This window comes from Ustilago hordei, assembly GCF_900519145.1.
Source record: "Ustilago hordei strain Uho2 genome assembly, contig: UHO2_contig_08, whole genome shotgun sequence".
In the NCBI taxonomy this organism is placed as follows: Eukaryota; Fungi; Basidiomycota; class Ustilaginomycetes; order Ustilaginales; family Ustilaginaceae; genus Ustilago; species Ustilago hordei.
The window spans coordinates 763,083-789,343 of NW_024545262.1; the positions used below are offsets into that span (position 1 = coordinate 763,083).

Consider the following 26,261-nt stretch of genomic DNA (forward strand, 5'->3'; position numbering starts at 1 on the left):
ATGCCGCATCCCAAGCACATCTGCTCATCAAAGTATCAATGATATCAAGCAAGCATGAGGTTTGGCAATGACAGTGACTGTATTTTGCATGATGGTGACAAGTAGACAATGACAATGATTTGAAGCATCAAGTGTAAGAAGCACGAGTCTAAGCAAGGATAGCTCGATCAAGACCTGCCCAGATGTTGATCTCGCCCGCTGCACCACCAGCAGCAGGCTGAACAAGGATGGAAAGCCCAACATCCTCAGCATCGGGATAAACACGGGTAGAAAGTGCAACGAGATCATCGGCAAAGATCTCAAGCACCGAGTTGTCCATGAACAGCCTCAACTTGTGACTGCCGCTCTGTGTCGACGAGACGGGAGCGTAGAGGGTTGAAGTGTTGACCTTGATGTCCTTTGCGATGACCGATGTTTTGCCTGCAGAGTGTGTGCGATCGACAACGAGCTGACCATGGTCGGAAATGTAGATGAGGGTGCGAGTGTAAAGGTCGTCACTGTGAGCAACTACGATCCCTGGTTGAGCTGGAGTCAAATCCATTTCGATCTCATAGGATCGGCTGGCAACCGCCTCGACCTTTGCTGCGGCTAACTCCGTCGCACCACCCATCGCAGCTTCTATCAGTTCGATCAGAGTGGTTGGTTCCAAATCTTGAGTAGAAAGAGCGATGTGCTGTGCACCCTGACGCAGCTTGAAGACCTCCTCAGCAGGCCTAATGCCCAACTCGCTCGAAGTAGGATGATGGAACATTTCTCTCGGTAACGAGATCAATCCAGCCCAACCTTGGGTATTGTAGTAATCCTCTGGCAAATCATCCTCAGTAATCCAACCCCACACGATCCTACGATCGTGCTTCTCGTCATGAAAGCTACTAGCAGCATAGAGACAACCATGATCGAGCAACCCAACATGGCCAGGCTGCAATCGGATCCCATCCGGCTGCTGCATCTGAGTTGCTTCGAGATCCAGCTTGATATAGACAGGTGCACGTGCCGGTCCAGGCTCAGTACATCCCTCAACATTAATCAAAAGATATTCAGCCTCTGCCGAGGAGTGAGGATCGGGGATGGCGAAAAAGTTGGCAACTTCCCAGTTTTTCCCGAGATCGACACCGTAAGGAGCAGCTTTGTGGTTGGGACCCACGTCAGCTAGTGTGCCGATGTAAGTCCATTGGCTGAGATCGGTAGGGTTGATGGAATAAGCAAAGATGGTGGGTGTCGTATCTCGAATTCCGCCTGCGATGAGTGCGTACAGCCCAGGATTGCCTTCCCGACCCAGAAGGCTATCGAGCAAGGGCCAGGGAGCGGTATAAGGATCACGCCAAGAAATGACGTCGAGATGCTCTGGTGGACCATTGAGCACTACACCTTGTGGAATCCAGGTCTCGCCTCCATCAGAAGAGGTGGAGAGGACGACTTTTTCACTTCCGTAGTTGTAAGGTAGGGTGTGATGGATGGGGAGCTGGGAGACGGCAGTGTAAATGGCGGTCATTTCGCCTGTCTCGGCTGCTTCTTCGGCTGTTCCAAGCGGTGAACGTTGGAGGACGCAACCGGTAAAGATTCCTTCGTGGTCGCTGTTGCCGCCAGGGACGATGACAGGTCGTGGACGCGAAGTCCAGTGAATCATGTCTAGACTGTACGCATGTCCCCAGCAGATGCTGCCCCACGTGGAGGCATTTGGATTCCACTGATACCAGAGATGGTAGAGACCTGTACGTGAGTCATAAGAGGGACCGCAAGGATCGTTCATCCATCCATGCGGGCCGAGGAGGTGCGAAGTTGGTCTCCATTGGTCAAAGAGTGCTTTGGGCTCTTCCGATGTGGTGGCTGTAGTTGATGCTGCGTTGTTTTTAAGCATATCTGCTTCTTCGAGCTCTTCGAGTGGAGAGCAAGCGTTGGAAGAGGCAGGAGTAGAAGCGATCAGTGCGCTGGGAGAAGCTGGGGAAGAAGGAGCAAAAGCAGCAGCAAAGCCAGATGTAGCGGGTGATGCAGTACCAGAGAATTCCGACTCGGTGGATGGAAGACTGTCTTGCATTGGGGTCGAAGGCAATTGCGGCAGATCTAATTGGTTTGGTCGCACGCCATTCTGTTGCGCAGAAGACTTGAAACCTAGCGTGGCTTTGTGAGGAAGGTAAATATCTTTGCCGGAGGCGGGTTCGGAAACAGGCGGCTGCGCTGAGTCTGCAAAAGCAAGGGAATCTTGAGTTGAAGCGGGTGACATTTGCGGCAATAGGTGGGATGCCTTGCTGCTGTGATTCGCCGACGAGGGCTACTGTACAGCCAGGCTGAGAGATGGGTGGATCCGAGAAACGAAGCCGACTAGGAGCGAAACTGTGCCAAGACGTCAAAGCAGCAAGTGGATTGGGTAATATGGATGTCTTTGGTTGCCGGGTGTGTGACGGATGCAGACTTTCGTAAGCCGGTGCCGCGAATAAGCTCGCGGCGAGAGGAGATAAGATTGAGATAGAGGAAGAGGCGGAGGAGATGCCGTTTGCGATGGCTAAGTGGGAAGTCGAGCTTGAGCTTGAATGGGATGATAAACGGAAGCACGGGCTTGGAAGGTAGAGTTTGAATGAAATGAGCTTGTTTGAGCAAAGCTTAGATACCGTGATGCATGTGACGGAGAATGTGGCGGTAATGAGTCGGTGATTAGCACAAAGGAGCTTCGAGGAATGACGATGCAATGCTGCAGACGTTGCGCAGGCCCAAGAAGATGCAAGGTAGAAGAGATTGCCGAGACTGTGGTGAGGGTTCCGTTTAATACGCTGACGGCCGTATCGGCGAGGAGCAAGGGAGAGATTTGTTGATGTGGGCTGTTGCAAAGAGCTGCTATCGTGGCGAGGCTGCAAAGTAATGAGAGATGGTGCTGGCTTGCCGTGGCGTGGCGCAGAGATGAGAGGCTTGCGAGCCGTGTCGGTGGCGAAGGAGACGGCGTAGATGAAACAGGGATTTCTCTCTCTCTCTCTCTCTCAGCAATGCTGTTTTGCTCCAACGAATGATCCGAAGCAGGGATGTCTTTGTACGACCGTTGAGAGGACGTGTAATGGTGTCAGGAAGGTAGAGATGGTGGTAGGTGTCGCAAGATCAGCAACGCTTGAGGTTGGAGAGGTAGCCTTGATGATAAAACGGGAAGAGAGGGGGATGAGCTCGTGGCGATAGGAAAAGGAAAAGGCAAAGGCAAAAGCGAGGCTGGCAATGGAATCCATGCGAATGGCAGTCAAGGATGGACCTTCGTCTTGATACCTCCAACTCGTCGTTGAGTCTCGGCGGGACGGCGAAATCCAATTCTGCACAAACGCACCGACGAGAAAGCGAAATCTACACCGAGCAAAAGCCGTCACCTCCCAACCAAAAAGTTCCTGCTGAGATGGACAAGGCAGCTAGCTGACGTCAAGCATTTCCCGAGCTAATATCGAGATGATAGCGAGACTGAGGGCCGGGCTCATCTCGGTCGTCTATCGGCTGTTGTGCCTTGCTCAGCAACGCAACTCTCTATGCCGTAGCGTATCCGCGGTGATTGCCTTTTCGCTCGAGCTCTTCGGCGAGAATCGCTGCGGAGTGTCTCTGGCGAGGTCTACTGCTTGGCCTAGTCCTTGAACATATCTGTGCTGAAGGAAACGATCCAATATGATGATGCGAGTTGACGTAAGCGGATACGATAAGTAATCGGGCAAAGCCGATCTGATCGGAGATCAGGTAAAGCCGATAGAAGTGAGGGATCGGGTACAACTACGTCCCGCTCGTTGTCATGCTTGGTCATTAAGGGGAATGCTCCCACATTTGGTATCTGCCGCACCTTTGTATATATATCTAGCGGGGAGCTCGAGGCTCCCGCCACATTCTTTCCTCAGTCAATCGAGTATATTTGTTTCTGTCTAAAACTAGCAGTGACATCGTACTGAGACTCTACCCGATCGCCAGTTATCGGGACCAAACTTCAACAATCTGTTGCTCAGGGCAGAAAAGTGCGCGATACTCCCGTGTGTCAAGAATGGACGGATGAAGAGGACAAGTCGCTGGAGGAACCACTGTTCGAGACGTAACATGAGAGCGTAAAAAATAACAGATATCGGGCAAACAATAGGACTCTATCGCTCGATATCCCGATGCTTTACCATCGGTATCAATTCGCCCCGACTCGCTCGGATCCCGATGTTCTTCGTTCGCCTGATTCCATCGGCTGCCCATCCATGCCGAGGGCGGGCTACCTTTATGGTATTAGTTGACCGCCACTGGCGATTCATGTTGCTAAGCGTAGCCGCGAGCCGTACGAGTGGGGCCGATCCGTCCACAACTTCTTTTAGCATGTCTTGGTTCTCTGCTTCTTCTGCCTGTGCAACGATTACAGTATCATTGCGGTCCAAAGCGACGACGATCCTTGCAGCCAAATGAATGCATCTCTGCCGTCATCTTGCTTTTGTTGTTGTATTCTCTTCATAGGCCGCTTCTCCGCCTCGACCGGCATTGGAGAGACATGCGATGGCATCACCAATTGGATACTAATATCCCAGCTCAATCACCATTCGACTGAAACCTTGCTGAGGCCCCGTCGTCTGTGTGTGTTTGTATTGTATTGCCATTCTCCATCGTTTTTTTTCCGTCTTCGGATTCCGCAAAGGCGCTGACGAGCCTCCAGCTCTGCTCTTTACTGTGACCTGCATTCTCAGCGTCATCAGTCACACATCTCTCGCCCTTCTCGACTGGATTCGGCCTGCAACCCTTGCTCATCTTTCCTTTCCTACAATTCCATTCACGGTTCACTCCACCATCTCCTTCGACCACTAGCAAATGCAAGTCAGCATACCCGTCCGACTCTTGGATCCTCCATCCAGCTCAGGATCGAATCTGCAATACCCCTTCCTCGGTCCATACCACATACCACAGCCCACATCATTCTCATCCACACCATTCTCATCCACACCATTCTCATCCACACCATTCTCATCCACACCATTCTCATCCACACCATTCTCATCCACACCATTCTCATCCACACCATCAAATCATCGTTGCCCATCATGTCAATGGCACCACAAGCAATCCATTCCAACCTCTCGCGGCCACATCCTACCGACTCTCGCTTGCTCCAGAACCTGATCAAGGGGGAGAAGATCTATATCGACAACCTTGCCGCCTCGTCCCATTCAGGTTACGCTGCTGCTAGTGCGTTGGCCGCATGGGGTACTTCCGAGGCGCCGGACATCTCGAAAGCATCCCAGACTCTTTCTGAGATCCTGGCATCGGCCGCTGACGCACAACGCACTCATGTTCAGGCTCTCGAAGGCTACCGCAGTGCGCTCAAGGATGTGCTTGACCGTGAACATAGCATCCGCTCTGTCGTGCGTGATCGCGACATTCTTGTCGGTCGTCTGATCAAGGCGAGCAAGAAAAAGGTTTCCAAGAAGGACTCGGGTCTCAGCCAAGATGAAAAGATGGAGAAAGTCAATGCTGCACAGCGTGAGCTGCATGCTTGCGAACAAGTGCTTGCCAGCGAAGAAGCTGCTCTCGTTGGTGTTAAGCGACGCACCTTCAAGGAGGCCCTTACAATGCGTATGAAGACCATGGGCGATGCAGGTGCTGCTATGGTCGACGCTGCAAAAGAGGCCATTCTCTTGCTAGACGAGTTCGACACGCACGGACCCTTGCTTCAAGCTACTGGAGGTGGTCAGTACGAAAGCATGTACGCCGATGACGGTGTCGAGACCGGTGCCTACGACAACCAGGCTCTCGACCAGGCCTACTATGGTGGACAGCAACAGCCTCAAGGCATGCCAGACCAAATGCAGGCCGACAAGTACGGTTCGCCTATCGCAGCCAACGGTACCAACCTCACTCGCGACGAGCAGGGACGTTTCCACAAACACCTTCAGGGTAAGTCCACAATCTGTCTCGCTCATTTCCTTTCCTCTACTCTCATCGAACGACGAGCTTCCAACGTCAGGCGGTCTAGCTCGAAGCTGCACCATCCCCATCTCTTGCTTTCGGCGCACAAGCTCGGATGGTATCCGCAGTTGGATCGACCGATGAGAGAAAGAGCATTCTGAATCGCCCGATCCAAGCTTCGATTGAGAAACAGTCGACTGACGCTACTTTTTGGGTTTTCCCCACTTTGACTGCTCTCGCGCCCCAATCTCTGCACGGACACCCTCTCGATTTTCGATCGAAATTCGGCCTACGCTGATCCGCGCCTTTTTCTTCTCCCGCCGTGCCCCGCTTGTCATCATTTCCTCCACTTCACACCTCACATCCACCCTTGCGCTATTGGATGAATTTGGCTCCGCTCGATCTTTCGACCACCATCCACCTCTTTCGCTGTCCCATACAATCCCTCCGTTCCATGCTACCTTTACATTCGCCATAATGGGGACTCGCGCCGTACGCATCTGCCTGCATTGACCTCCCCCTTTTCCCTCAAACAGGCCCACACCTCGACTCTCGCAACCCTCAGCACTTTGACGGCGCCTCAGTCACTCCTTCTCAATCTGCCAGCCAAGTCATCGACCACGACCGCTCCCATGTCCCGCTAGGTCAGCGCTACACTTCGCAGTTTGAAGACGTAGAGGAGCAAGAAGGCATCCCTTCCGACACCGACAGCGAAGAGGACTACCGACGTGCTTTCATCGAGCCTCGCATGCGCATGCCCGCTCCGCATGAACTCGGCCTAGCAGCAGACACTCACCACTCGTTCATCCCAGAAGGTCAAGCCGGTCAGCGCGGTGCCAACGGCGCCGCGCCCCCTCCTCCTCCACGCAAAGACGACGGCGCCTCCCAAGTGCCTATGCCCCCTATGCCCTCGGCTCCTGCCTTTGACGTCAATCAGGCAGGTGAATACGACCAGAGTCAAAACGCCGACCAAGGCTACAATCCCAATAACACTCAGTACAGCTCTCCTCGCTACTCCATGTCGCGACGCAGCGGTGACTCCGAAGGTGGCTACGGCCACAAGCGCAAGTCGAGCAACTCATTGATCGGCAAGATGAGTCGTCTCTTCAAGACTGACATTCACAATGACGCACCTGATTCGGACCAACGTCCAGGCTGGAACACGCGCATTGCAGGCAATGTTGAACAAGGCGAGCGACGTCGTAGTGGTTTCTTCCGACCAAGTGAGCCTGACAGCTCCGATGAAGAGCCCGACACTCGCCAAGTCTTCCGCAATGTCAACCAACAACGTCCCGGCTATCCTGCCATTGGTGGCAAGGGCAAGCTCTCGTCCGGCTCTCGCATCCTTCCTGGGCCCCAGAGCAACCGTATCCATGACGCCGAACAAGCCGAGATCGACCGCATTCGCGCCTCTGTCGTTGGTGGTGGTATTGGCTCCTCTATCAAGCAACCTGCAGCTGGCGAAGCCGACAGCATTCGCTCCACGACGACTGGCACCAAGAAGAAGAAGAAGAAGAAGAAGCGTCCCGTTGCCGGCAGCGAGATTGGTACCGCACCCACTCGTCCATCGGCTAGCTACACCATCTCGGGCGACCTTTCGTCCTTGCGAGGCAACAGTTCAGCTGACCCTCCCGGCCTCTCGAGAAGTTCCACGATGAAGTCGACCAGCTCCAAGAAGAAGAACCGCGCCAGCACCGCTAGCTCAGGTCTGATTGGCGGTAACGTCTTCAGCCCCAACGCTGGCAAGTACGGTGCTGATTCTTGGATCAAGAAGCCTGCCAGTCAAATGACCGCGTACGAAGCTGTCGCTATGGCTGGTGTCGTGCCCAAGTCTGCCGCGCCCAAGGACAAGCCCGCTTCGACGACAACGACTACCCCTGCTGCTGTTCCATCCGGCTCTCTCTCGCCAACTACTGCTGGTGCGGCAGCGGGTAACGCCTCGCGGCCTGCTTCCGTCATGTCCGGATCAGCTGGCAAGAGCGCACCTCTCAAGTCGGCGCTCAAGACACCCACTCTAAGCCGTGCCAACAGCACCTCTAGCGCTAAGGACCTTTCGAAGTCGCCCAAGAAGGCATCTGGATCGTCGAACGCAGCTACGGTAGCTGCCCCAGGCCTCCCTGCCAAGTCCGCTCTCCGCAATGATATCACTCAGAGCATTCGAGCTGAACCTTTGCCTCAGCCCAAGATGGAGCCTATCCCCAAGGCACCGGCGCCCGTCACTTCCCAGCCTTTGCCTGAGACTGTGGCTTCTCAGCCAGCTCCTGCTGTTCAAGCCGCTCCAGTCCAGGCGGCTCCTCAAGCTCAGGCAGCGCCTGTTGCTTCGCAGCCAGCGGCCGCAACTTCGGCTCCGGCTGCAAGTGCCGCTGTTACTGCTCCTGCCACTGAGACTGCCGATCCAGCTGCCGCACCTCAGGCTGCTGGCGAAGCCGTCCCCAAAGCACCACAGTCCGTGCTCAGTATTGAGGAGGACAAGGGCTTCGATGGTACTGGCCGTCTCGATCTGTCTACCGACGGCGCAGCATCTGCGGCGACACAGATAAACACGGCCCCACAGGCCAAGGCGCAAATGCCCAAGCTCGACATGCCCAGCTCGGAACCCTTCTCGATCTCGTTCGACGGTGTCAACAAGGTCGACGGCGCTCGTCGTGGATCTGCTGTGACCATGGCAAGCAACGCTGAGGACGGTGTCGTAACTCCCGGAGCTGAACAGACTTACAAGGCATTCATCCAGGAGCACGGTCAATCTCCCTCCATCGAGCGCTCAGGTGAAGCTACACCCATCGGTACCAAGTCTCAGCCCAACGGTGTTACTCGCCTCACCGACCGCAAGGTCAAGCTTGAGCCCAGCCGTGTCTACGGTGCTGGTGGACCAGAGTTGAGCGACACTTCGTCAGAAGAGGGATCAGCTGTTCAAGCTGCCGAGAAGAACAGCAAGCAGGCTGAAGGCGGTGCACAGAAGGCCGCTCAGGTGCAAGCCTCGTCCGCTCTGGCTGATCCTACCCACCAGCCTGATCCCAGCTTGCAGAGCCTCTCCAGCGCTCCTGTCACCAGCGACGCTTCCGCTCCAGCCCTGTCTGGCACCCCGGCAGCCCCTGCGAAGGCTCTCAACCTTGCCGCCTTGGCTGTGCCCAACAAAGCCCCCAGCGAGACTGACAGCGTTGTCGCCCGTCGCAAGAGCGTCCGTATGGCACCTGACACCAAGCTCCCACCTGACACTCCTACCGATGGCGGCGACTTTGAAACTCCCCGAGGCAACGAACACGGCGGCCAGGACCCACTTGCCGCGCGTGGTTCGCAGTTGAGAAACCGGATCGCTCCTCTTCCCTCTGCTCCTACTAAGCCGACCAAGGAGCCAGGTCCGATTGACCTCGGTGCGGGTCGACAGCCGACCGGCTGGACCAGCCGTGTTCGTAACAATGCCGACAGCAGTGATGACGAGGACGCTGACGAAGATGGTTATTCGAGCGCACGCAAGGCGTTTGGCTCTGCCACGAGAGGATGGGGTGAGGCGATGGGTACGAGCAAGCCCAAGAAGAAGGCTGGTGATGCTGGGTCGGTGAGGTCGAAGGTTTCGACCAAGTCGAAGAAGGGTGCGGCGGCGGGGAAGCGAGGTTCTGAGGTTGGCGGTGGTAGTGCGGTTGCTACTCCGGCTGCTCCTCAGCCTTCGATTGGATACGTGCCTACTGCGCCTGGATCGATCTCGTCAACGCTGTATACGGCGAAGGCACCTGGCTCGTCGGTTGGGGCTGGTGCAAGTGCTCCTCCTCCTTCGAGCTCGATGTATTCTGTCACTGCTCCAGGCTCGGTTGTGAGCGGAAGCGTCGTTCCTCCCTCCACCTCCACCGCTCCCGCTTCTACTCCTGCAGCGACTACCATTCCCCAGGCTCCAGCTCAAGCCCCTGCCCCATTGACTGCATCCAACTTGAACACGTTGGACAGCAACAAAGATCGTCCCAACATGCCTCCTGTCCCCGTCGCTCCTCCTGCTCAGGGACAGAGCACGATCAGCGTCCCCACTGCCCCGCCTCCCGCTGTTTCGGGGAAGGTAAGCAGCTCAGGTGGAAAAGGCTTCTTTCGAAGGTTCAAGCGTAATAAGTAAAAGGCTTCTTTAATTGACGTCTCTCTCTCACACACACACACACACACACTCACTCACTCACACACACTCACTTTGGTTCTCGTTCGTTTGGAAGGATCTCTTCACTCTCATTTCGTTTTGTTCTATATGTGCGGCCTAAAACATAAGAGGAAGGTCGGAAATGAGAAAGTGTCTATGAGAGTGCGATGCGTGTGTAAGCCGTGGAAAAGCGATGAACTTGCTACGAACGATGGAAGAGGAAGAGGGGATTTGGTCGGTCCATTCTTTAGCAATTGCAGTTTTCCTTCGCAACCCCAAGCCCATATCCAACATATCCTTGCGAATTTGTCAATGAGATATTCCCTCGGCTGCTATCCGCTGCATGAGCTGCCGGAACACCTCCCGGCATCCTATCTCCTGGTCTCCTCTCTCCCGGCGCTGTCTTTTGCCACAACGACGGAGTAGAAATAATCCTATTCACCAATTCATCAAACGCTCCATTCACTCCCACTCCCTTCTTCGCGCTACACTCTACAAACAAACATCCCATCTTATCCGCAAATCCCTGCCCTTCCTCTGTTGTCACTACTCTCGAAAACTCCTTATCCACCTTATTCCCCACAATGATCTTCACCACGTCCTCACTCGTAGTAAACGTTTCCAACTCGTTGAACCAGGTGGGGAGAGCATCGAACGTGTCTCGTTGTGTAACGTCGTATGCGATGATAACACCTTGTGCTCCACGGTAGTAGCTGGAAGTGAGAGTTCGGAAACGTTCTTGGCCTGCTGTGTCCCAGATGGAAAGTTTGAACCGTTTGCCGCCAACTTCAATGCCTTTGATACGATAGTCTACACCGATGGTTGCGGTTGTTTCTTCAGGTGAGAGGAATTCGTCATCGGTGAAACGGAGAAGGAGGGAAGATTTGCCGACGGATGATGCTCCAATGAGGAGGATCTTGAGCGTGGGGATGTCAGAGGATGACATCTTGGGTACAAAGGCGCTCTTCGACAATGCGAAGGCGGATGGTGCTGGATAGGAGTCGTGGGTTGTATGAAGCCGTGTGCAGATGGCGAGATGAGGACGAGCGCTTCAATGGTCAAAGCGTGACCTATGGTCCTATCAGCGAGATTGAGGAGAATGGTGGTGGTAGAAGGATGAGCTGGTGTTGGTCTGGATGGCGAGAAAGTATAATCGATGCTCAGTTGGAGAGGAAAAGAGGAGAAAGTTGCATTGCATGTGAGTGTCAGTCAGGGTTTGGCAGGTTACTTTTCTGGGAAGGGCGAAAGCGGCTGCCACAGAGCGTGAGTGAGTGAGTGAGTGAGTGAGTGAGGTCACAGCTGAAAGCACACTCGAATGTGGAGGGCCAAATCTGAATCTGTTCAATATAGAGCTCTAACACACCGTTATCGTCGTTAGTCGTACGAGTCAGCTCACGTGATCATTCGAGCTTTCATTTCTCTTTGGTGGCTAGAAACAAGCGAAAAATTCAGGCCGCAGTCGGCTGAGCCTTTCAATAAGCAGAGATTTTTTCTTTGTTGCCTTGGCTCTACCTCCTTTTTATCCTTCAACCTCCTATCCATCACTCAAACACCTCAATATACCCGACCTCTTTTCGTCATCTGCGAAAGGCCACAAACGCATTTGCACACCATCGAGCCGTTTTCAGACACTGGATCAGCTCCAAACTTTGCATCGGAGCTGGTCTCGATCTGGGCATTCGCAACGCTTTTAAAGCTTACTTAACATCACTAGGTGACGACCTCTAGCCGTAAAACTAAAGCATCATGCCGAAGGCTTTTTATGACGAGGTTGAGCTCGAGGACATGTCCTATGATGAGGAGAAGGACCTCTTTCACTACCCTTGTCCTTGCGGTGACCGGTTCGAGATCACACGTCAGCAGCTCAAGGATGCCGAAGACGTGGCAAGATGTCCTGGCTGCTCTTTGATCATTCGAGTCGTGTTCGATCCGATCGATTTCGAGGACGACGACGATGCGCCAGCTAACGCGATCGAGTCTGCCAGTCTGACTATCGCTGCCGCAGCTTGAACGAGGTCAGCGCTCGCCACAAACAATTTTCTTACTAGAGAGGTAAGCAAGCCTCGCAACTGGAGCAAGCAGAGCATCATGAGAGACCGATTGAAGCAAAGGCAGAGGCAAAAGGCTACCTACTGCAACCCGGCACTGCAGTCTCGCAGCCGACCCCTTTGAATGATTAGATTTAAACTTTTACAGTTCTGCTTCCGAACAGAGACTTCGCAATCTCTTGTGGACAACCCATACCATATCAAATCTTTATATGACTGTTACCTCGGGAAGCAACCTTTGTGACCATCTCGATCGTACCTTCGGATGGTCATCCTATCGCTCTCGATGGGTCGATGGTTGCAGGAGGAGTCTTTTGCCAGCAATGCTCTGTTGCTTTCGAATGATGCAGTTCGCACTTGTCACGACAAGGTTGCTGACCATTCATTTTTTTTCTTCTGTCCTCGCCTCTGCTTGTAGAACTTTTAATTTTTCGCGTCCACACGGCTTCCAACACAGCATCGTATCAGCCTTCGATCAGTACAAGGTTAGTGTCGCACGTAACCCCATTCACACGCCCACGCCATGGCTGCTTTATCGAAACTCATTTGCCGCAGCAGTGAGCTTTCAGATGATTAAAACTAGTTTATCCATTCTCTGAGGGGGTGGAATGTCTGCCGTAGTCTCAACTCAGCGAGGGTTCAAAGGGACTCTGACGTTCCTTCGGGAGCTGATATGGTCTCGGCCCTCGTTTGAGGCTCCACCTTTCCGATTCCTCCTTTCGAGCTGCGTTGCTGACGGGAGGACGCTAGGCATGTCTAGGCCGCTGTCTCTGCTTTGACTTGGTGTCGATTAACTCGCTTCGGCGGCATGCGAAAGACATCAGGTCAGCGTTTACGGTGTGAAGCCTTCATGCTGTCTCTCCTTGTTGACAACGAAGTGCTGGGATTGCAGGGTCGGCAAGGTGCGTTGCAGCCTCGACCGTCCGTAGATGCATTAATCTTCTCTATGACTTTCCCTTATCAGCGATGTTGTGCCCCGCGCACACTTGCTGGACTCGGCGCAACTCAAGACGTGACGGAACGAGTTGCTAACATCGCTTTCACTCGAACCATTCTTGTCTTTCCAGTAGCTTTCTTGGCTGGTTCAAGCATCTCGCATCTTTCATTGCATCGTCAAAATGTCTACTTTGACTCGTAAGTGTTCCAACGCCAACTTCCCTTTTACGTTCGATACGGATTGCAGTGATCTTTGCTCTCTCTCTCTCTCTCCCCTCGATGACAGAGCGTAGGAGCGAGGACACTCATCCGGGCGTTGATGAACGTATTTCCCATACTCTTTACACCGAGCTGTGAGCCTTCGCAGTGGCGGGGCAGAGATCCCTTGCTCAAAACATGCATCACCAACTGAGCCCTTCACACCAACCCGTACCGAGTTGTCCGAGATAGAAGGAACAGTGTTTGCTGACTAGCCTGCTCCTCTCTTCTGTTCGTTCGATACTGCAGAATATCCCATAATCTTCTGGATAGCATCTACCTATTTTACTTGCCCTGCATTGCATTCTGTATATCACCATATCGCATCTTATTAGCATTTCATTGTATCACGCACTTTCTATTGACAGTTTCACATTGGCTGCGGTTGTATCTATCCTAGCATTCTACTTGTATCGTCTATCGCTTCATCTTTGTTCTGCTTGTTGGCCGATGAGCGTTTGAAAGCCTGAAGAGCTGAAAGCCTGGTTTGGCCTAGCGTAGTATAATCGTGTTGGGCGTAGCGAGCAACGAAGCTACAGTAGCATTTGTATTTAGAAACACAAAATTCAAGACCCGCCAAGTTGAATTCTATTCGAAATAGGCGCGGTTGTGTATATGTGTGTGTGTCTCTTTCGCTCGCTTTCTGAAACACGCACGGACAGAAAGGGTGCGTGCGTGTGGCGTGTGCGTGTTGCGTGTGCGGCGGCGTGTCTTCTTCGAAAGTGACAGCACAAGACAGAGCGAAGAAATCCAAGCGCACACGCCAGCACCAGAGAGCGAAATAGAGCAAAGGCATGTCCTCACCATCATCTCATCAACCTCACTTACTCCTCCTCCTCATCATCCATACCCGGCCTGCAGGACCATCTCGCATCGGCTAATAACGGTTTCTTCCATCTTATTCTATACAACAGCCCCGAGGCTACGACTTATCGCACAGGCTTGCTGCTTCTTCCTATCATTTCACACGTAACAATTCAGCAAAGATGGCATCCAACGGCATTGGCATCGCCAACCTGCCAAACCAGCGTCACAAGATCGTGGCCAAGGCAGGTGGACACTTCACCCTCATGGTCGTTGGTGAGAGCGGTGTAGGAAAGACCACCCTCATCAACACACTCTTCAGCACCGAGCTTGCTACCGGCAAGGATCACTCGCGACGACACACCAAGCAGCTCGACAAGACTGTTGAGATCGACATCATCAAGGCTGAACTCGAGGAGAAACAATTCAAGGTCAAGCTCACCGTCATCGACACTCCTGGTTTCGGTGACTATGTCAATAACCGTGACTCTTGGACTCCCATTGTCGACTTTATCGACGACCAGCACGAGTTGTACATGCGACAGGAGCAGCAGCCTTCGCGACGCGAGAAGACCGACCTCCGTGTTCATGCCTGTCTCTACTTCATCCGTCCCACCGGCCACACCCTCAAACCACTCGACATTGAGACCATGAAGCGTCTCGGTACTCGCGTCAACCTCATCCCCGTTGTTGCCAAAGCCGACACTCTCACACAGGCCGATCTTGCCGTCTTCAAGCAACGCATTCGTGAAGCGATCACAACCCAAGACATCCGCGTCTACTCTCCACCCGTTGAAGCCGACGACGAACCCTCCGCCGACCACGCTAAACTCCTCATGGGTGCTATGCCCTTCTCCATCATCGGTAGCACCGACGACGTCCGTACTCCCGACGGTCGAACTGTCAAAGGTCGTGAATACCTCTGGGGTGTAGCCGAAGTCGAAAATGAAGAACACTGCGATTTTAAGAAACTTCGTTCCCTTCTCATTCGAACACACATGCTCGACCTAATTAACACTACGGAAGAACTTCACTATGAGAATTACCGTCAAGCTCAGATGGAGACGCGCAAGTTCGGTGAACCCAAGGTGAAGAAGTTGGACAACCCCAAGTTCAAGGAAGAGGAAGAAATGTTGCGCAAGAGGTTTACCGAACAGGTCAAGTTGGAAGAGGCTCGGTTCAGACAGTGGGAACAGCATTTGATTGCGGAGAGAGATAGGTTGAACAAAGATTTGGAAACGGCTCATTCCACCGTGAAGGCGTTGGAGGCCGAGTTGGATGCTTTGGCTAATGGGTATGGTAGGGGTTCGCAGCGTCGTTAAACCCCATAGCTCCACTGTGAGGGTCGAGAACTTCTTTATTGAGAGAGATTTTCCTCTTGTATCGTAACTGTCTGAGCACGTCAGGCATCCGCTTGTTGTAATCGAAAACGCTAGGCTCAAAATGTAAACTGTGTGGTTGTGGCATTGCGGATGCGGGAAGATTGCGTGTGATGAAGTACCCTAAGACAATGGTGAACAAGTGGCTACAGAAGACAAGTGACAAGTCCTCAATTCCCATGCAGAGCATAACAGGTATTGCAAGAGGTCACAAGTGCTCACCATTACAAAGCAAGCAGTATCAGGATTTAATAGGACAGTTGCTATGGGTATCCAACACAGTGCAACCAGATATCTTGTTTGCAGTAGGAACCCAGGCACAATATATGTCAACCCCAATTGACAGTGCATGGGATACAGTGATCTGCATACTGAAGTACCTTAACCAGACAAGTGAATACTGCCTGTGATTGGGAGGAAAGTTGAGCAAGCATGTGAGCCAGCCAGTAGTTACATACATCAATGCAAACTGGGTGTTGGATTCTATGAACAGGTATAGAAGCACATCTGGGGCAGTCACATATGTGTATGGATGTCCAGTTAGTTGGAAGTTGCACATGCAGAAGTGTGTGGCATTGTCAGCAGTAGAGGTGGAGTTTGCCACTGCATCCAAAGTGGCATGAGAGGCACTCTTTTTCTTGTATTTGCTCAGGGATTTGGGAATAAAGGATGTTAAGCCATGAGTAGGTATGGACAGCCTGGGCTGCATGCAGGTAAGCAAGAATCCAGCAAAGCACTGGAAGCTCAAGCACATCAACACCAGGTACTACTTTGTTAGGGACCACATGCAAAATGGTGACAAAGTAATTGAATTTGTTGGGACAGTCAGCAATATGGCAGACATCCTCACAAAGCCATTAAAGGGACTGGATATGTCCTGGCTAGCTCAGTTGATAGGACTGGAAATGTCATCAAGGTGGGGAGTTGAAGAAATGTTGGGAAATTTCCAGGGTTTATCCAGAATGCCAACAGGGTGAAGCTCATGAAAGCAAACACTGCTTACTCACAAGCTTTGCCCAGACACATGAAAGGCATGAAGGTTGACATGGCAATGGCTCAGGAGCTCTGCAGGAGAGACACTCAACTCATATAAGGCTGCTCAATGTTCTCAGAGATAAAGTGAAGATACAAACACTCATGTTTATAGCCTTAGTTCACTTGAATATGATAAGCATTTGCAGTTGCTACACACATGTACAAAGAGAGCCAGCCTGATCATGGCCTCAACAAAGTGGTGCATATATTTGAACTGCATCAGCAGCAGGCAGCCTGAGAGTAACCAAAGGAAATAAAATGATGAATTTCAAAAGGACATCTGAATCGGCAACACAGCACATCACACAGCACAGCACAGCGCTCACAGATGGCTTGACCGCACTCAGCCCACAATAATTACGCACCGCACACATCGCACACTCGCTCGCACGCACGCTCACTCTCCGCTCACATCACGCATGGGCCAACGCCTCACTTTCTCGCCTATCTCCGTGCTTTCTTTGAAATAACATTGCTTTGTTCTTCTTTCCCTTTCACCATCCTCACCAAACCTTGTTTGCGCACTCCATCCATCCACCAACAAGCACCGGACAGCGCGGGCATCTCACACACGACCTTGAAGGCATTGTTCGAACCAGCCACGATCTGCGAGTGCCTTCCTCCACATCGCATTCAGGATAGCCTTTCTAGTCTATTCGGTAGTTCCGGTCTCGCTCGGACGATTTCTTTGACCGACCTTTAAACTCGCTGCTCAGACTCGTTGTCACGTCCGGCTCAGCAGCACCATCTCCTCTCGTCACCCTCCCGCACCCGGTGACTAACAGCACTTTGGCAACTCCGACATCCCGTCATTGTCCGGATCCCCTTGAAAGGCACACAGCGCCAGCCCTCACTTTGCTGCTCAGAATTCTCACACCATGTCGCTCCAGAACATCTCAAAATCTGCCGTGCGTGTAGGCAAGAACTACATCAAAGGCTACTCGGATGTCCAGGTCAAGGTTCGAGATGCTACCTCCAACGATCCATGGGGCCCAAGTGGTACTCAGATGAACGAGCTTGCACAGCTCAGTTACAACCAGTACGTCCCTTCTCCCTCCCTGTGCAGTCTCGTAATCTTTCTCGTTCCATACATCTGTGCTGACTTCCTCGATTCGCTTTGTCTTATCCTTCCACATTGCAGAAATGAGTTCATCGAAATGATGGAGATCCTCGACAAGCGTCTCAATGACAAGGGCAAGAACTGGAGACACGTCTTCAAGTCGCTCACTCTTCTCGACTATTTGCTCCATGCCGGCTCTGAAAACGTCGTTATCTACTTCCGAGACAACATTTACATCGTCAAGACCCTCAAAGAGTTCCAGTACATTGACGAGAGCGGCAAGGACCAGGGCGCCAACGTTCGACAGAAGGCCAAGGACATCACCAACCTCCTTCAGGACGAGGCGCGTCTTCGGGATGAGCGTCGATCACGTTCCCACATGCGCGATCGCATGTCCAACGGTCCCACCGACGACGATGATGACGCAAGGAGAAGGCGTGCAGAGCGGGAGAGGAATCGTCGAAGACCTGGCAACAACGAAGACGACGAGCTGCGACGAGCCATCGAAGAGTCCAAGCGCATGGCACAGCAGGAGCAAGATCGCATCCGTGCTGAAGCGAAAGACGAGGAGGAGCTCCAACGTGCCCTTGCACTGTCCAAGAAGGAGGAGGAAGAAAGGATCAAGGCGTTGGAAGAAGCCAACAAGAATGCGCTCTTTGACGACTCGATCAACATGGACGCTCCCAATGCTTATACCCAGAACCAGCAGGTCGACTTCTTTGGCAATCCTCTCGTTGATACCTCGGGCTCCCAGAGCTACGGTGTTCAGCCTCAATACACCTCTTTCAACCCTTACATGCAGATGCAACCCACCAGCTACAACCCTTTCCTTCAAAACCAGCTGCAGCAGCAAGAGCTCATGCAGCAGCAATATATGCAGCAACAACAAGCCGAGTACCAACGTCAGCTTGAGCTCCAGCAAGCAGCTGTGCAATACCAGAATATGATGGCCCAGCAGCCCATCCAGCCACAGCAGACCTCTTTCGGGTCCAACAACCCATGGCTTCAGTCTGGCCAGCAGCAGCCTCAACAACAACAACAGCAGCAACAGCACAATGTTCCCGTCGGTGATCTCTTCTCATCCGCGCCCACGCCTCCTCCAGTGCAAACCACACCACAGCCTCAGCCTCAGCAGTCGCCACAACAGAACCGACCAATCCGAGCCAAGGTCAACGATGACGGCAAATACAACGAGCTCAACCGCTTGCTGGCCATGGGTGACGGTGTAGACACTTTCGGTAACACGGGTGATATGAGGATGGGTCCTAACATTGCGCTTTATAACCAGATGCGTGCTCAAAAGACTGGTATGAACTTCAACGCCAACACTGCTGCTGGAGGGAGCCAACAGCAGCAGCAACCGCAGCAGACTGGAGCTGATAACAATCCTTTTTTCAAGGTCTGAGGCCGAGGTCCACCACATTTTCACTTCTTCTAGCCTCTCCTTTTCTTCTCATTATCTTTATTACCTTTTGTACCCCTTGTGTTCTTGTCCGACTGCAATGTCATCGTTCGAAAAGCTGCATGATTGCGGTCCGCTTGCAAATCGGGGGGTTTTGAAGGCCTGCGATCAATAGCAAAGCCACAAACTCTGACAAACTGAATCTTCACACACTCCGGATCTTCAAGTTGAGACACGAATGACATTGTGGGAAAGTACACGACCGGGCTACAGCGAAATGCAATACAAAGGACGACTCCGCACCACCTACTTCGCCAGCGTATTCGTCTTGTAAGACAAAGAAGTAGGTTTGGTCGGATACCTTCTATGTTCGCTCTCCTGATCAGGATAAGGTACGTTTTCCTTTCCGTACGCCGTCCCCTTTCCATCCGTAGTCCTTGTGTCCGGGAAAGCCACCAAGAAGGCCGCATGAACCGTCCTGATTTCCAATTTCGCGAACCTCATGCCTAAACATACGTGTCTTCCTGCACCCCAGGGAACGAACTCGCCCTCTCCCTTTCCTTCTCCTCTTTCGAATCTGGATGGATCGAACGTGAGAGGGTCAGAGTAGATGTTTGCGTTTCTGTGGGCTGAGCCGAGCCAGAAAGCGATAAATTCACGATCCTGGATGTTATCCTCGCTAATCTTCGTTTCGCCATGGGTAACCTTTGAAGGGGTTTTGAGCTTGCGGCGGAAAACGAGGGAAATCATCAGGATGCGAAGGGTTTCGTCGACGACTGTTTCGTATAATGGTAGGTCTCCTTCCCAGTTTTCAAGTGGGGTGCGTTCGAGTTTTTCTTGAAGAGTAAGAGAGTCGTAGTCTTCACCACGCTCTTCTGCTGCTTTGCGGAACACCCCGTCGAATTCAGCTCGAACTCTATCCCTCAACTCCGGCTGAGCGCAAAGGAAGACAAGCAACCAGGAAGCAACGCCGGTAGTGTTAATTATCGCAGCGAACAATCCTCCCATAATAAAATCTTCAATCGCCTTAGGAGAACAACCTCGATCGATCATTTCTTGAATATAATCCTTCTCTCTCCTTCCCTCTTTCTTTCGAGTTTCCAACGTAGTTCGGATGGCGGTGGACATTTTGATCGCACCGATCCACTTCCTTACCGTGCTCGGAACAGGTAGGAGGGGGAAGTGGGTGGCCATGTAACCAGTGTTATCAGCAAACGACCAAAACGGAGCTTCCATGGCCTTAACCGTATTGATATCCCTCGCATGTTCCGCCATCCCTACGAACAACACGGAAATCTGAAACACAAGAGGATAAATCGTCTGGTGAATATCAATCTCTCCATTACTCGCAGGCATCGCTTTAAACACATCCACAGCTGCTTTCACCATCTCGGGCAGATTACTTTGCAATCGTGCACTGCTCAACGATTGGCGGAGGTTCGAAACGAACCCTTCCGACCCAGCATCTTCAGCAGGAGGCGTTTTAGCTAACCAGGAAGGAAGCTCGGGAATACCAGCAAACATTACCTCATACGCCGTGTTGAAATCTAGGCCCCTATCGTTGAAAAATGTCTTGCCATCTTGGAGCGGATTGTTGGTGATGGTCATGATGTGGCGGCGGGCGTTAACTCGGACCGAGTTTTGCTTGGGAGGATTGATGTTCCATTCTTCAGGATTACCAAAGACGGTGCGAAGGAATGTGTTGCGTTCGGAGTACAACTGGATAGGGCCGAGTGCGGGGAGAGTGGAACGGTAGGGTTTTACGGAGGACGGGCGGTAAAGTGATGAAGGGACTTTGAAGAGGTTCCATGCGAGTAGGGCGAGGAGGATGGCGGAGATGGACCAGAAGGCGGCGGAGTTGATGAGCGAGCCCTCCGTAGAAACGGAGAAGAGGTTTGAGGCCATGGTTGCGAGGTCAAGCCGTTTACGCAGGTTTGTGATGATGGCAGGTCTGAGCTGGTTCGAAGATGAAGGAGGTTCGAGAGAGTTGAGAGGATATATGTGCCGGCTGCGGCGCTTCGTGGAGGCTCCCTCCTTGCAAGCAAGGCGAGTAGGATGAGAATATGATGGACGAAAGGGGGAAGAGTGGGAAGCTGAGTTTAAGAAGCCTGGTCAAGATCGTCTGTTGCACGCCTGGAAAGATGGTCGCCGTTGTCCCTTATACAATTCACGGCAGAGTGCAGCGCTCAGACGTAGAAGCCAAGCTATGCTTCTAGGATGACGCTTCTTGTTAACCGAGATGGCCTCAGCGTCGTCGCATTTCTAAGCGGGCTTTCTAGCGGGAAGCGGAAAAGGAAAAGGCAGCCTCGCTTATAGACGTTGTTCTCTCGAAGCATGAAGCTTGAATTCTTTTTCTGCTGGTTCTTTTGCCATCAAGATTCTCTGCCAGCATAGGAAAGAAACGGAACAGCTCGTCCGCGACAGCGAGCCACGGTGAGACGTGAGCGAGCTGTTGTATTCTCGACGTCGGGTAGCATGGCGAGATCGGATCAGATGCCCAAGGTTATCGCATGATTTTGGCCGGTCTGTGTGTCTATGCAGTGTTGCTCCTTTGGAATCCAGATACCGGGGCTGGTTGAGTGTGCAGCACTCGACATCGTCTTATCAGCATCGACATTCCGGTGCCTCTAAGCACGTCCACTCTTCATCGACATCAAAAGAGTGCTCATCCACAAGCAGCTGTATGACTCCATCTATCTGACAGTATATGCAGCCTGCACCTTGCACAGAACAGCAAGATGAAGCCCTCACCCAATTCAAATTCCCAAGAGCACATTCTCCGCGGCGGACGTGTCAACTCGTGAGGAGTACATTTATGCTTTATGTACCCTATAGCATTACAAAGTTATATACCTCTGGTCGAATGCCCGAGTGGTTATGGGGCTGGCTTCAAGAACTTGAATGATTTCTTGGCCACGTTTATGGCAACACCTCCAGTATATCCTGGGTTCGAATCCCAGTTCGACCAAAAAAACGACTTTTTTGGCCATGTTTTTGGCCACCATGAACGCGGAATACTGAGGGGATCGCCCTTATCAAATTTCGAACAGGATCCATTAGACAATGGCCGAGTCCTTTTGAGATGATGTTTCTTGACATCTGTCAAGCTCCGCCATCCACAACACTGCAAACCTCCTACAAACCAACCCTCCTGGCCTAAAGTAACCATCTTGACCACACTTCGCACAGGCCAATGCAACAGATCTGGGGCTCCAGTGTGTCCCCTCTTTGCCATGCACTACCTCCTTTTGACATTCCTATTTTAGACCTGCCAAACACGATCAAAGCTCAACCTTTTTTGACCTTTCTCTTGGCAACTCACGACTTTAGAGCGACATTGGGGAGCCTGTAAGCAGTCATGCATCAGAAACCAGATGTCATGGGCCTGAATGCTCAAAAAGCAGGAGGGTCACTGGTTCATATGGAAGGAGCACAGGTATTGGAGATCTAGTTGATACCAGTGGTGAGCATGGTCATAGTGCAGTCTCCATGGAGACCATGGACTCCTATGGACTCACATGCAAAGGAGGTCTGGGCCCATATGTGAGGAGGGCCAGGCACAGCCACAAGGAGGACTAAGCTGAAGGAGCAGGCACAGCCATGAAGAGGACCAAGCTCAAGGAGCATGCAGATGGTTACCACTCAGGGGCTTGAGAGACAAGAGTCAAAGGAACTGTCACCAGTCAAAGGAGAAGGAGCAGTGTGTCAGGGGTCTCGCGCCTGAAACCCAGGTCGGTCTGTCGAGATACTTGGTGACTATCAAACTGTGTGACAGCTATTGTCTCAGTATTGGTGACTATCAAGTTGTGCAGTGACAGCAGGTGGTGTTCATTGTATATACTATCATAGGTTTTGGCTGACCTCTGTGGACACTCTGTTCAGGGGTAGCTTGGCACAATCAATATCAATGCTTCGGTTATGATGACACCAAGGTCTGGTGTGAGTGTTGATGATGATGAGGTTGATGACATTGGTGATAAGGTTGGTGTTGATGATAATGAGGTTGATGGTGTTGGTGATAAGGTTGGTGGCGTCAACACGAGTGTCCAGTGTGTTGACTTGATGCTTGAAGTGATCCCCGGACCACAGTGGACTACTGCCTTCGGTTCTATCTTGATCTGGACTGCTAACCTGCTATGGGCGCCTTCGGACATCAGGTAGTGGTGATACAACACACACACTACAATGAGGAGCAACCTTTGATGGATTGCTGCTATGCTGACTGAAACTAATATATACTTATGCTGAAGTGATAACTAGTTATGGTGAGTAGAGTGGATGAGGATCCACTCGACCTATGATGATGAGAAAGCATGGTTATATACCTCTACTCAGCATCGCCAGCGATGCTGCTCCTGCTCTCTCTCTCCAGAGAGTACCTTCTTCATCGAGTACTGCTCAGGGGCCTCTCCTGCTTGGCGCCCCTGTGCCTCTTGAGCTGTGTCGACTCCTTTGACACTGCTCCTCCTCCTCATGACCTGATGTCAACTCCTTCGACACTGCTCCTCCTCCTCATGACCTGTGACAGTTCCTTTGGCTCTTGTCTCTCGAGCCCCTGAGTGGTAACCATCTGCATGCTCCTTGAGCTTGGTCCTCTTCGTGGCTGTGCCTGCTCCTTGAGCTTGGTCCTCCTCGTGGCTGTGCTTGGCCCTCCTTTGCATGTGAGTCCATAGGAGTCCATGGTCTCCATGGAGACTGCACTACGACCATGCTCTCTACTGATCTCGACTAGATCTTTGATACCTGTGCTCCTTCCATATGAACCAGTGACCCTCCTGCTTCTTGAGCATCCAGGCCCATGACATGCTCCTCCTCCTCATGACCTGGTGTCGACTCCTTCGACACTGCTCCTCCTCCTCAGGACCTGCTTGCCGGTGTCCTATACACTGCTCCTTCTCCTTTGACTGGTGACAGTTCCTTTGACTCTTGTCTCTCGAGCCCCTGAGTGGTAACCATCTGCATGCTCCTTGAGCTTGGTCCCCCTCATGGCTGTGCCTGGCCTTCCTCGCATATGGCTCAGTGCTCCTTTGCATGTGAGTCCATAGGAGTCCATGGTCTTCATGGAGACTGCACTACGACCATGCTCTCTACTGGTATCGACTAGCTCTTCGATACCTGTGCTCCTTCCATATGAACCAGTGACCCTCCTGCTTCTTGAGCATCCAGGCCCATGACACTACCCCCCTCTTAAGAGCCGAGCTCCGTCGAGGCATGCTCTGGTCTGGTCCATGCTGACTCCTCCTCCTCCTCCTCGACAACATCCCCAACATCATCCTTCCTCCTTCTCTCAACGTCATCCTCCTTCCTCTTCCTCTCTCTACTCCTCCTGTTCTCTCCTCCTTTCTCTACTTTGTCTACTCACTTGTCCCCCCTCCGACACCTCATACTCCTGGATGAGGTCGGGACAGTTGAGGTTCTCTACTGGTTCCCATGAAGCAGCTTCCTCTGAGTACCCTCTCCACAACACCTTGTACTCTGTAGTCCCATTGTGTGAACGCTTGTCGATGAGTGCTTTGACTTCAAAGTCGAGGTCCTCATCTGGAAGTGATGGTATGGTGGGCTGTTCAGCACGTTGAGGAAGAGAACTTGTTCTTGCTGGCTCAAGCATGGAGACATGGAACACATCATGCACCCTAAGGTTTGCTGGCAATGTGATTCGATAAGCTTGGCATCCTACCCGTTCCTGAACTGGGTAGGGTCCTGCAAACCGGGTATCTAACTTGGGTGTGGGTCTCCATGTCTTCCAGTTTCGACGGTTGATATAGACCATATCACCCACCTTAAACTCGATGTCCTTGTGCTTCCTGTTATACTGGTCTACTGATCTCCGTTGTGCCTCTCTGATCTGCTCCTGGAGGTACTTGCAATGTGTCAGGGGTCTCGCGCCTGAAACCCAGGTCAGTCTGTCGAGATACTCGGTGACTATCAAACTGTGCGACAGCTATTGTCTCGGTATCGGTGACTATCAAGTTGTGCAGTGACAGCGGGTGGCGTTCGTGGTATATACTATCGTAGGTTTCGGCTGACCTCTGTGGACACTCCGTTCAGGGGTAGCTCGGCACGATCGATATCAATGTTATGATGACACCAAGGTCTGGTGTGAGTGTTGATGATGATGAGGTTGATGGTGTTGGTGATGGGATTGGTGATGTCGATGATAATGAGGTTGATGGTGTTGGTGATAAGGTTGGTGGCGTCAACACGAGTGTCCAGTGTGTTGACTTGATGCTTGAAGTGATCCCCGGACCGCAGTGGACTACTGCCTTCGGTTCTATCTATATCCGGACCGCTAACCTGCTAAGGGCGCCTTCGGACGTCAGGTAGTGGTGATACAACACACACACTACGATGAGGAGCAACCTTGATAGATTGCTGCTATGCTGACTGAACTAATGTATACTTATGCTGAAGTGATAACTAGTTATGGTGAGTAGAGTGGATGGGAATCCACTCGACCTATGATGATGAGAAAGCATGGTTATATACCTCTTCACAGCATTGCCAGCGATGCTGCTCCTGCTCTCTCTCCAGAGAGTACCTTCTTCATCGAGTATTGCTCAGGGGCCTCTCCTGCTTAGCACCCCTGTGCCTCTTGTCGACACTGCTCCTCTTCCTTTGATCAATGACAGTTCCTTTGGCTCTTGTCTCTCGAGCCCCTGAATGGTAACCATCTGCATGCTCCTTGAGCTTGGTCCTCTTCGTGGCTTGTGCTTGGCCCTCCTTTGCATGTGAGTCCATAGGAGTCCATGGTCTCCATGGAGATTGCACTACGACCATGCTCTCTACTGGTGTCGACTAGGTCTTCGATACCTGTGCTCTTTCCATATGAACCCATGACCCTCCTGCTTCTTGAGCATCCAGGCCCATGACACAATGCTCCTTTCCATCCATGAGGTACTCGAAGCGACCTGGATCATTGACTCCTAGTCGTCGAGGGATGTCAGGATGAGCTTTGGGGTTCCATCCATAGCATGCAAAGAATGGTGAGACACCAATGCTGTTGTGGACCATGTTGTTGTATACAAAGGCCGCAGTGTCCAGCAGGTTGGCCCAGTCATTCTGCTCATAGTTGCAGTACATCCTTAGGTATTGCTCTATGACCTGATTGACCCTCTCTGTCTGACCATCAGTTTGAGGATGGTAAGCCGTGCTAAGTGAGTGCTTCACACCCATTTGTTCTGCAAATGCCTTCCATGCTCCTGATATGAACTGCCTGCCTCAGTCCGAGACCATGTGATCTGGGTATCCGAAGAGTCTAACCATGTGTCCATATAGCAACACTGCAGTCTGTTTGGCCATGACTGTCTTATGGGTTGGACCTAGTATGGCAAACTTGGTT

At 52.1% G+C, this 26,261-nt stretch overlaps 7 protein-coding genes and 1 non-coding gene across 8 annotated transcripts; 5 read left to right on the forward strand and 3 right to left on the reverse strand.

Annotated features, from left to right (window-relative positions):
* Positions 1-148: 148 nt before the first annotated feature.
* Positions 149-2,221, reverse strand: UHO2_04347 (uncharacterized protein; the record flags this gene model as incomplete). The annotated part of the gene is made up of 1 exon (XM_041556020.1): positions 149-2,221. One exon carries the CDS (start codon positions 2,219-2,221, stop codon positions 149-151), a length of 2,073 nt encoding a protein of 690 aa, XP_041411954.1.
* A 2,797-nt stretch (positions 2,222-5,018) lies between these two features.
* Positions 5,019-9,982, forward strand: UHO2_04348 (uncharacterized protein; the record flags this gene model as incomplete). Its single annotated transcript, XM_041556021.1, has 2 exons — positions 5,019-5,871; positions 6,420-9,982. The coding sequence occupies 2 exons, from the start codon at positions 5,019-5,021 to the stop codon at positions 9,980-9,982; spliced, it is 4,416 nt and encodes a 1,471-aa protein (XP_041411955.1).
* A 265-nt stretch (positions 9,983-10,247) lies between these two features.
* UHO2_04349 (putative Ras-related protein Rab-18) lies at positions 10,248-10,946 on the reverse strand (the record flags this gene model as incomplete). The annotated part of the gene is made up of 1 exon (XM_041556022.1): positions 10,248-10,946. One exon carries the CDS (start codon positions 10,944-10,946, stop codon positions 10,248-10,250), a length of 699 nt encoding a protein of 232 aa, XP_041411956.1.
* An 800-nt stretch (positions 10,947-11,746) lies between these two features.
* Positions 11,747-12,010, forward strand: UHO2_04350 (putative Diphthamide biosynthesis protein 3; the record flags this gene model as incomplete). Its single annotated transcript, XM_041556023.1, has 1 exon — positions 11,747-12,010. One exon carries the CDS (start codon positions 11,747-11,749, stop codon positions 12,008-12,010), a length of 264 nt encoding a protein of 87 aa, XP_041411957.1.
* A 2,218-nt stretch (positions 12,011-14,228) lies between these two features.
* Positions 14,229-15,368, forward strand: UHO2_04351 (putative CDC12 - septin; the record flags this gene model as incomplete). Its single annotated transcript, XM_041556024.1, has 1 exon — positions 14,229-15,368. The coding sequence occupies one exon, from the start codon at positions 14,229-14,231 to the stop codon at positions 15,366-15,368; it is 1,140 nt and encodes a 379-aa protein (XP_041411958.1).
* A 1,970-nt stretch (positions 15,369-17,338) lies between these two features.
* On the forward strand, positions 17,339-18,925 carry UHO2_04352 (uncharacterized protein; the record flags this gene model as incomplete). The annotated part of the gene is made up of 2 exons (XM_041556025.1): positions 17,339-17,499; positions 17,602-18,925. 2 exons carry the CDS (start codon positions 17,339-17,341, stop codon positions 18,923-18,925), a joined length of 1,485 nt encoding a protein of 494 aa, XP_041411959.1.
* Positions 18,926-19,228: 303 nt separating this feature from the next.
* Positions 19,229-20,827, reverse strand: UHO2_04353 (uncharacterized protein; the record flags this gene model as incomplete). The annotated part of the gene is made up of 1 exon (XM_041556026.1): positions 19,229-20,827. The coding sequence occupies one exon, from the start codon at positions 20,825-20,827 to the stop codon at positions 19,229-19,231; it is 1,599 nt and encodes a 532-aa protein (XP_041411960.1).
* Positions 20,828-21,779: 952 nt separating this feature from the next.
* On the forward strand, positions 21,780-21,890 carry tRNA-SeC(TCA). The gene has a single exon. It is a non-coding gene; the product is annotated as a tRNA-Sec (tRNA).
* Positions 21,891-26,261: the final 4,371 nt, after the last annotated feature.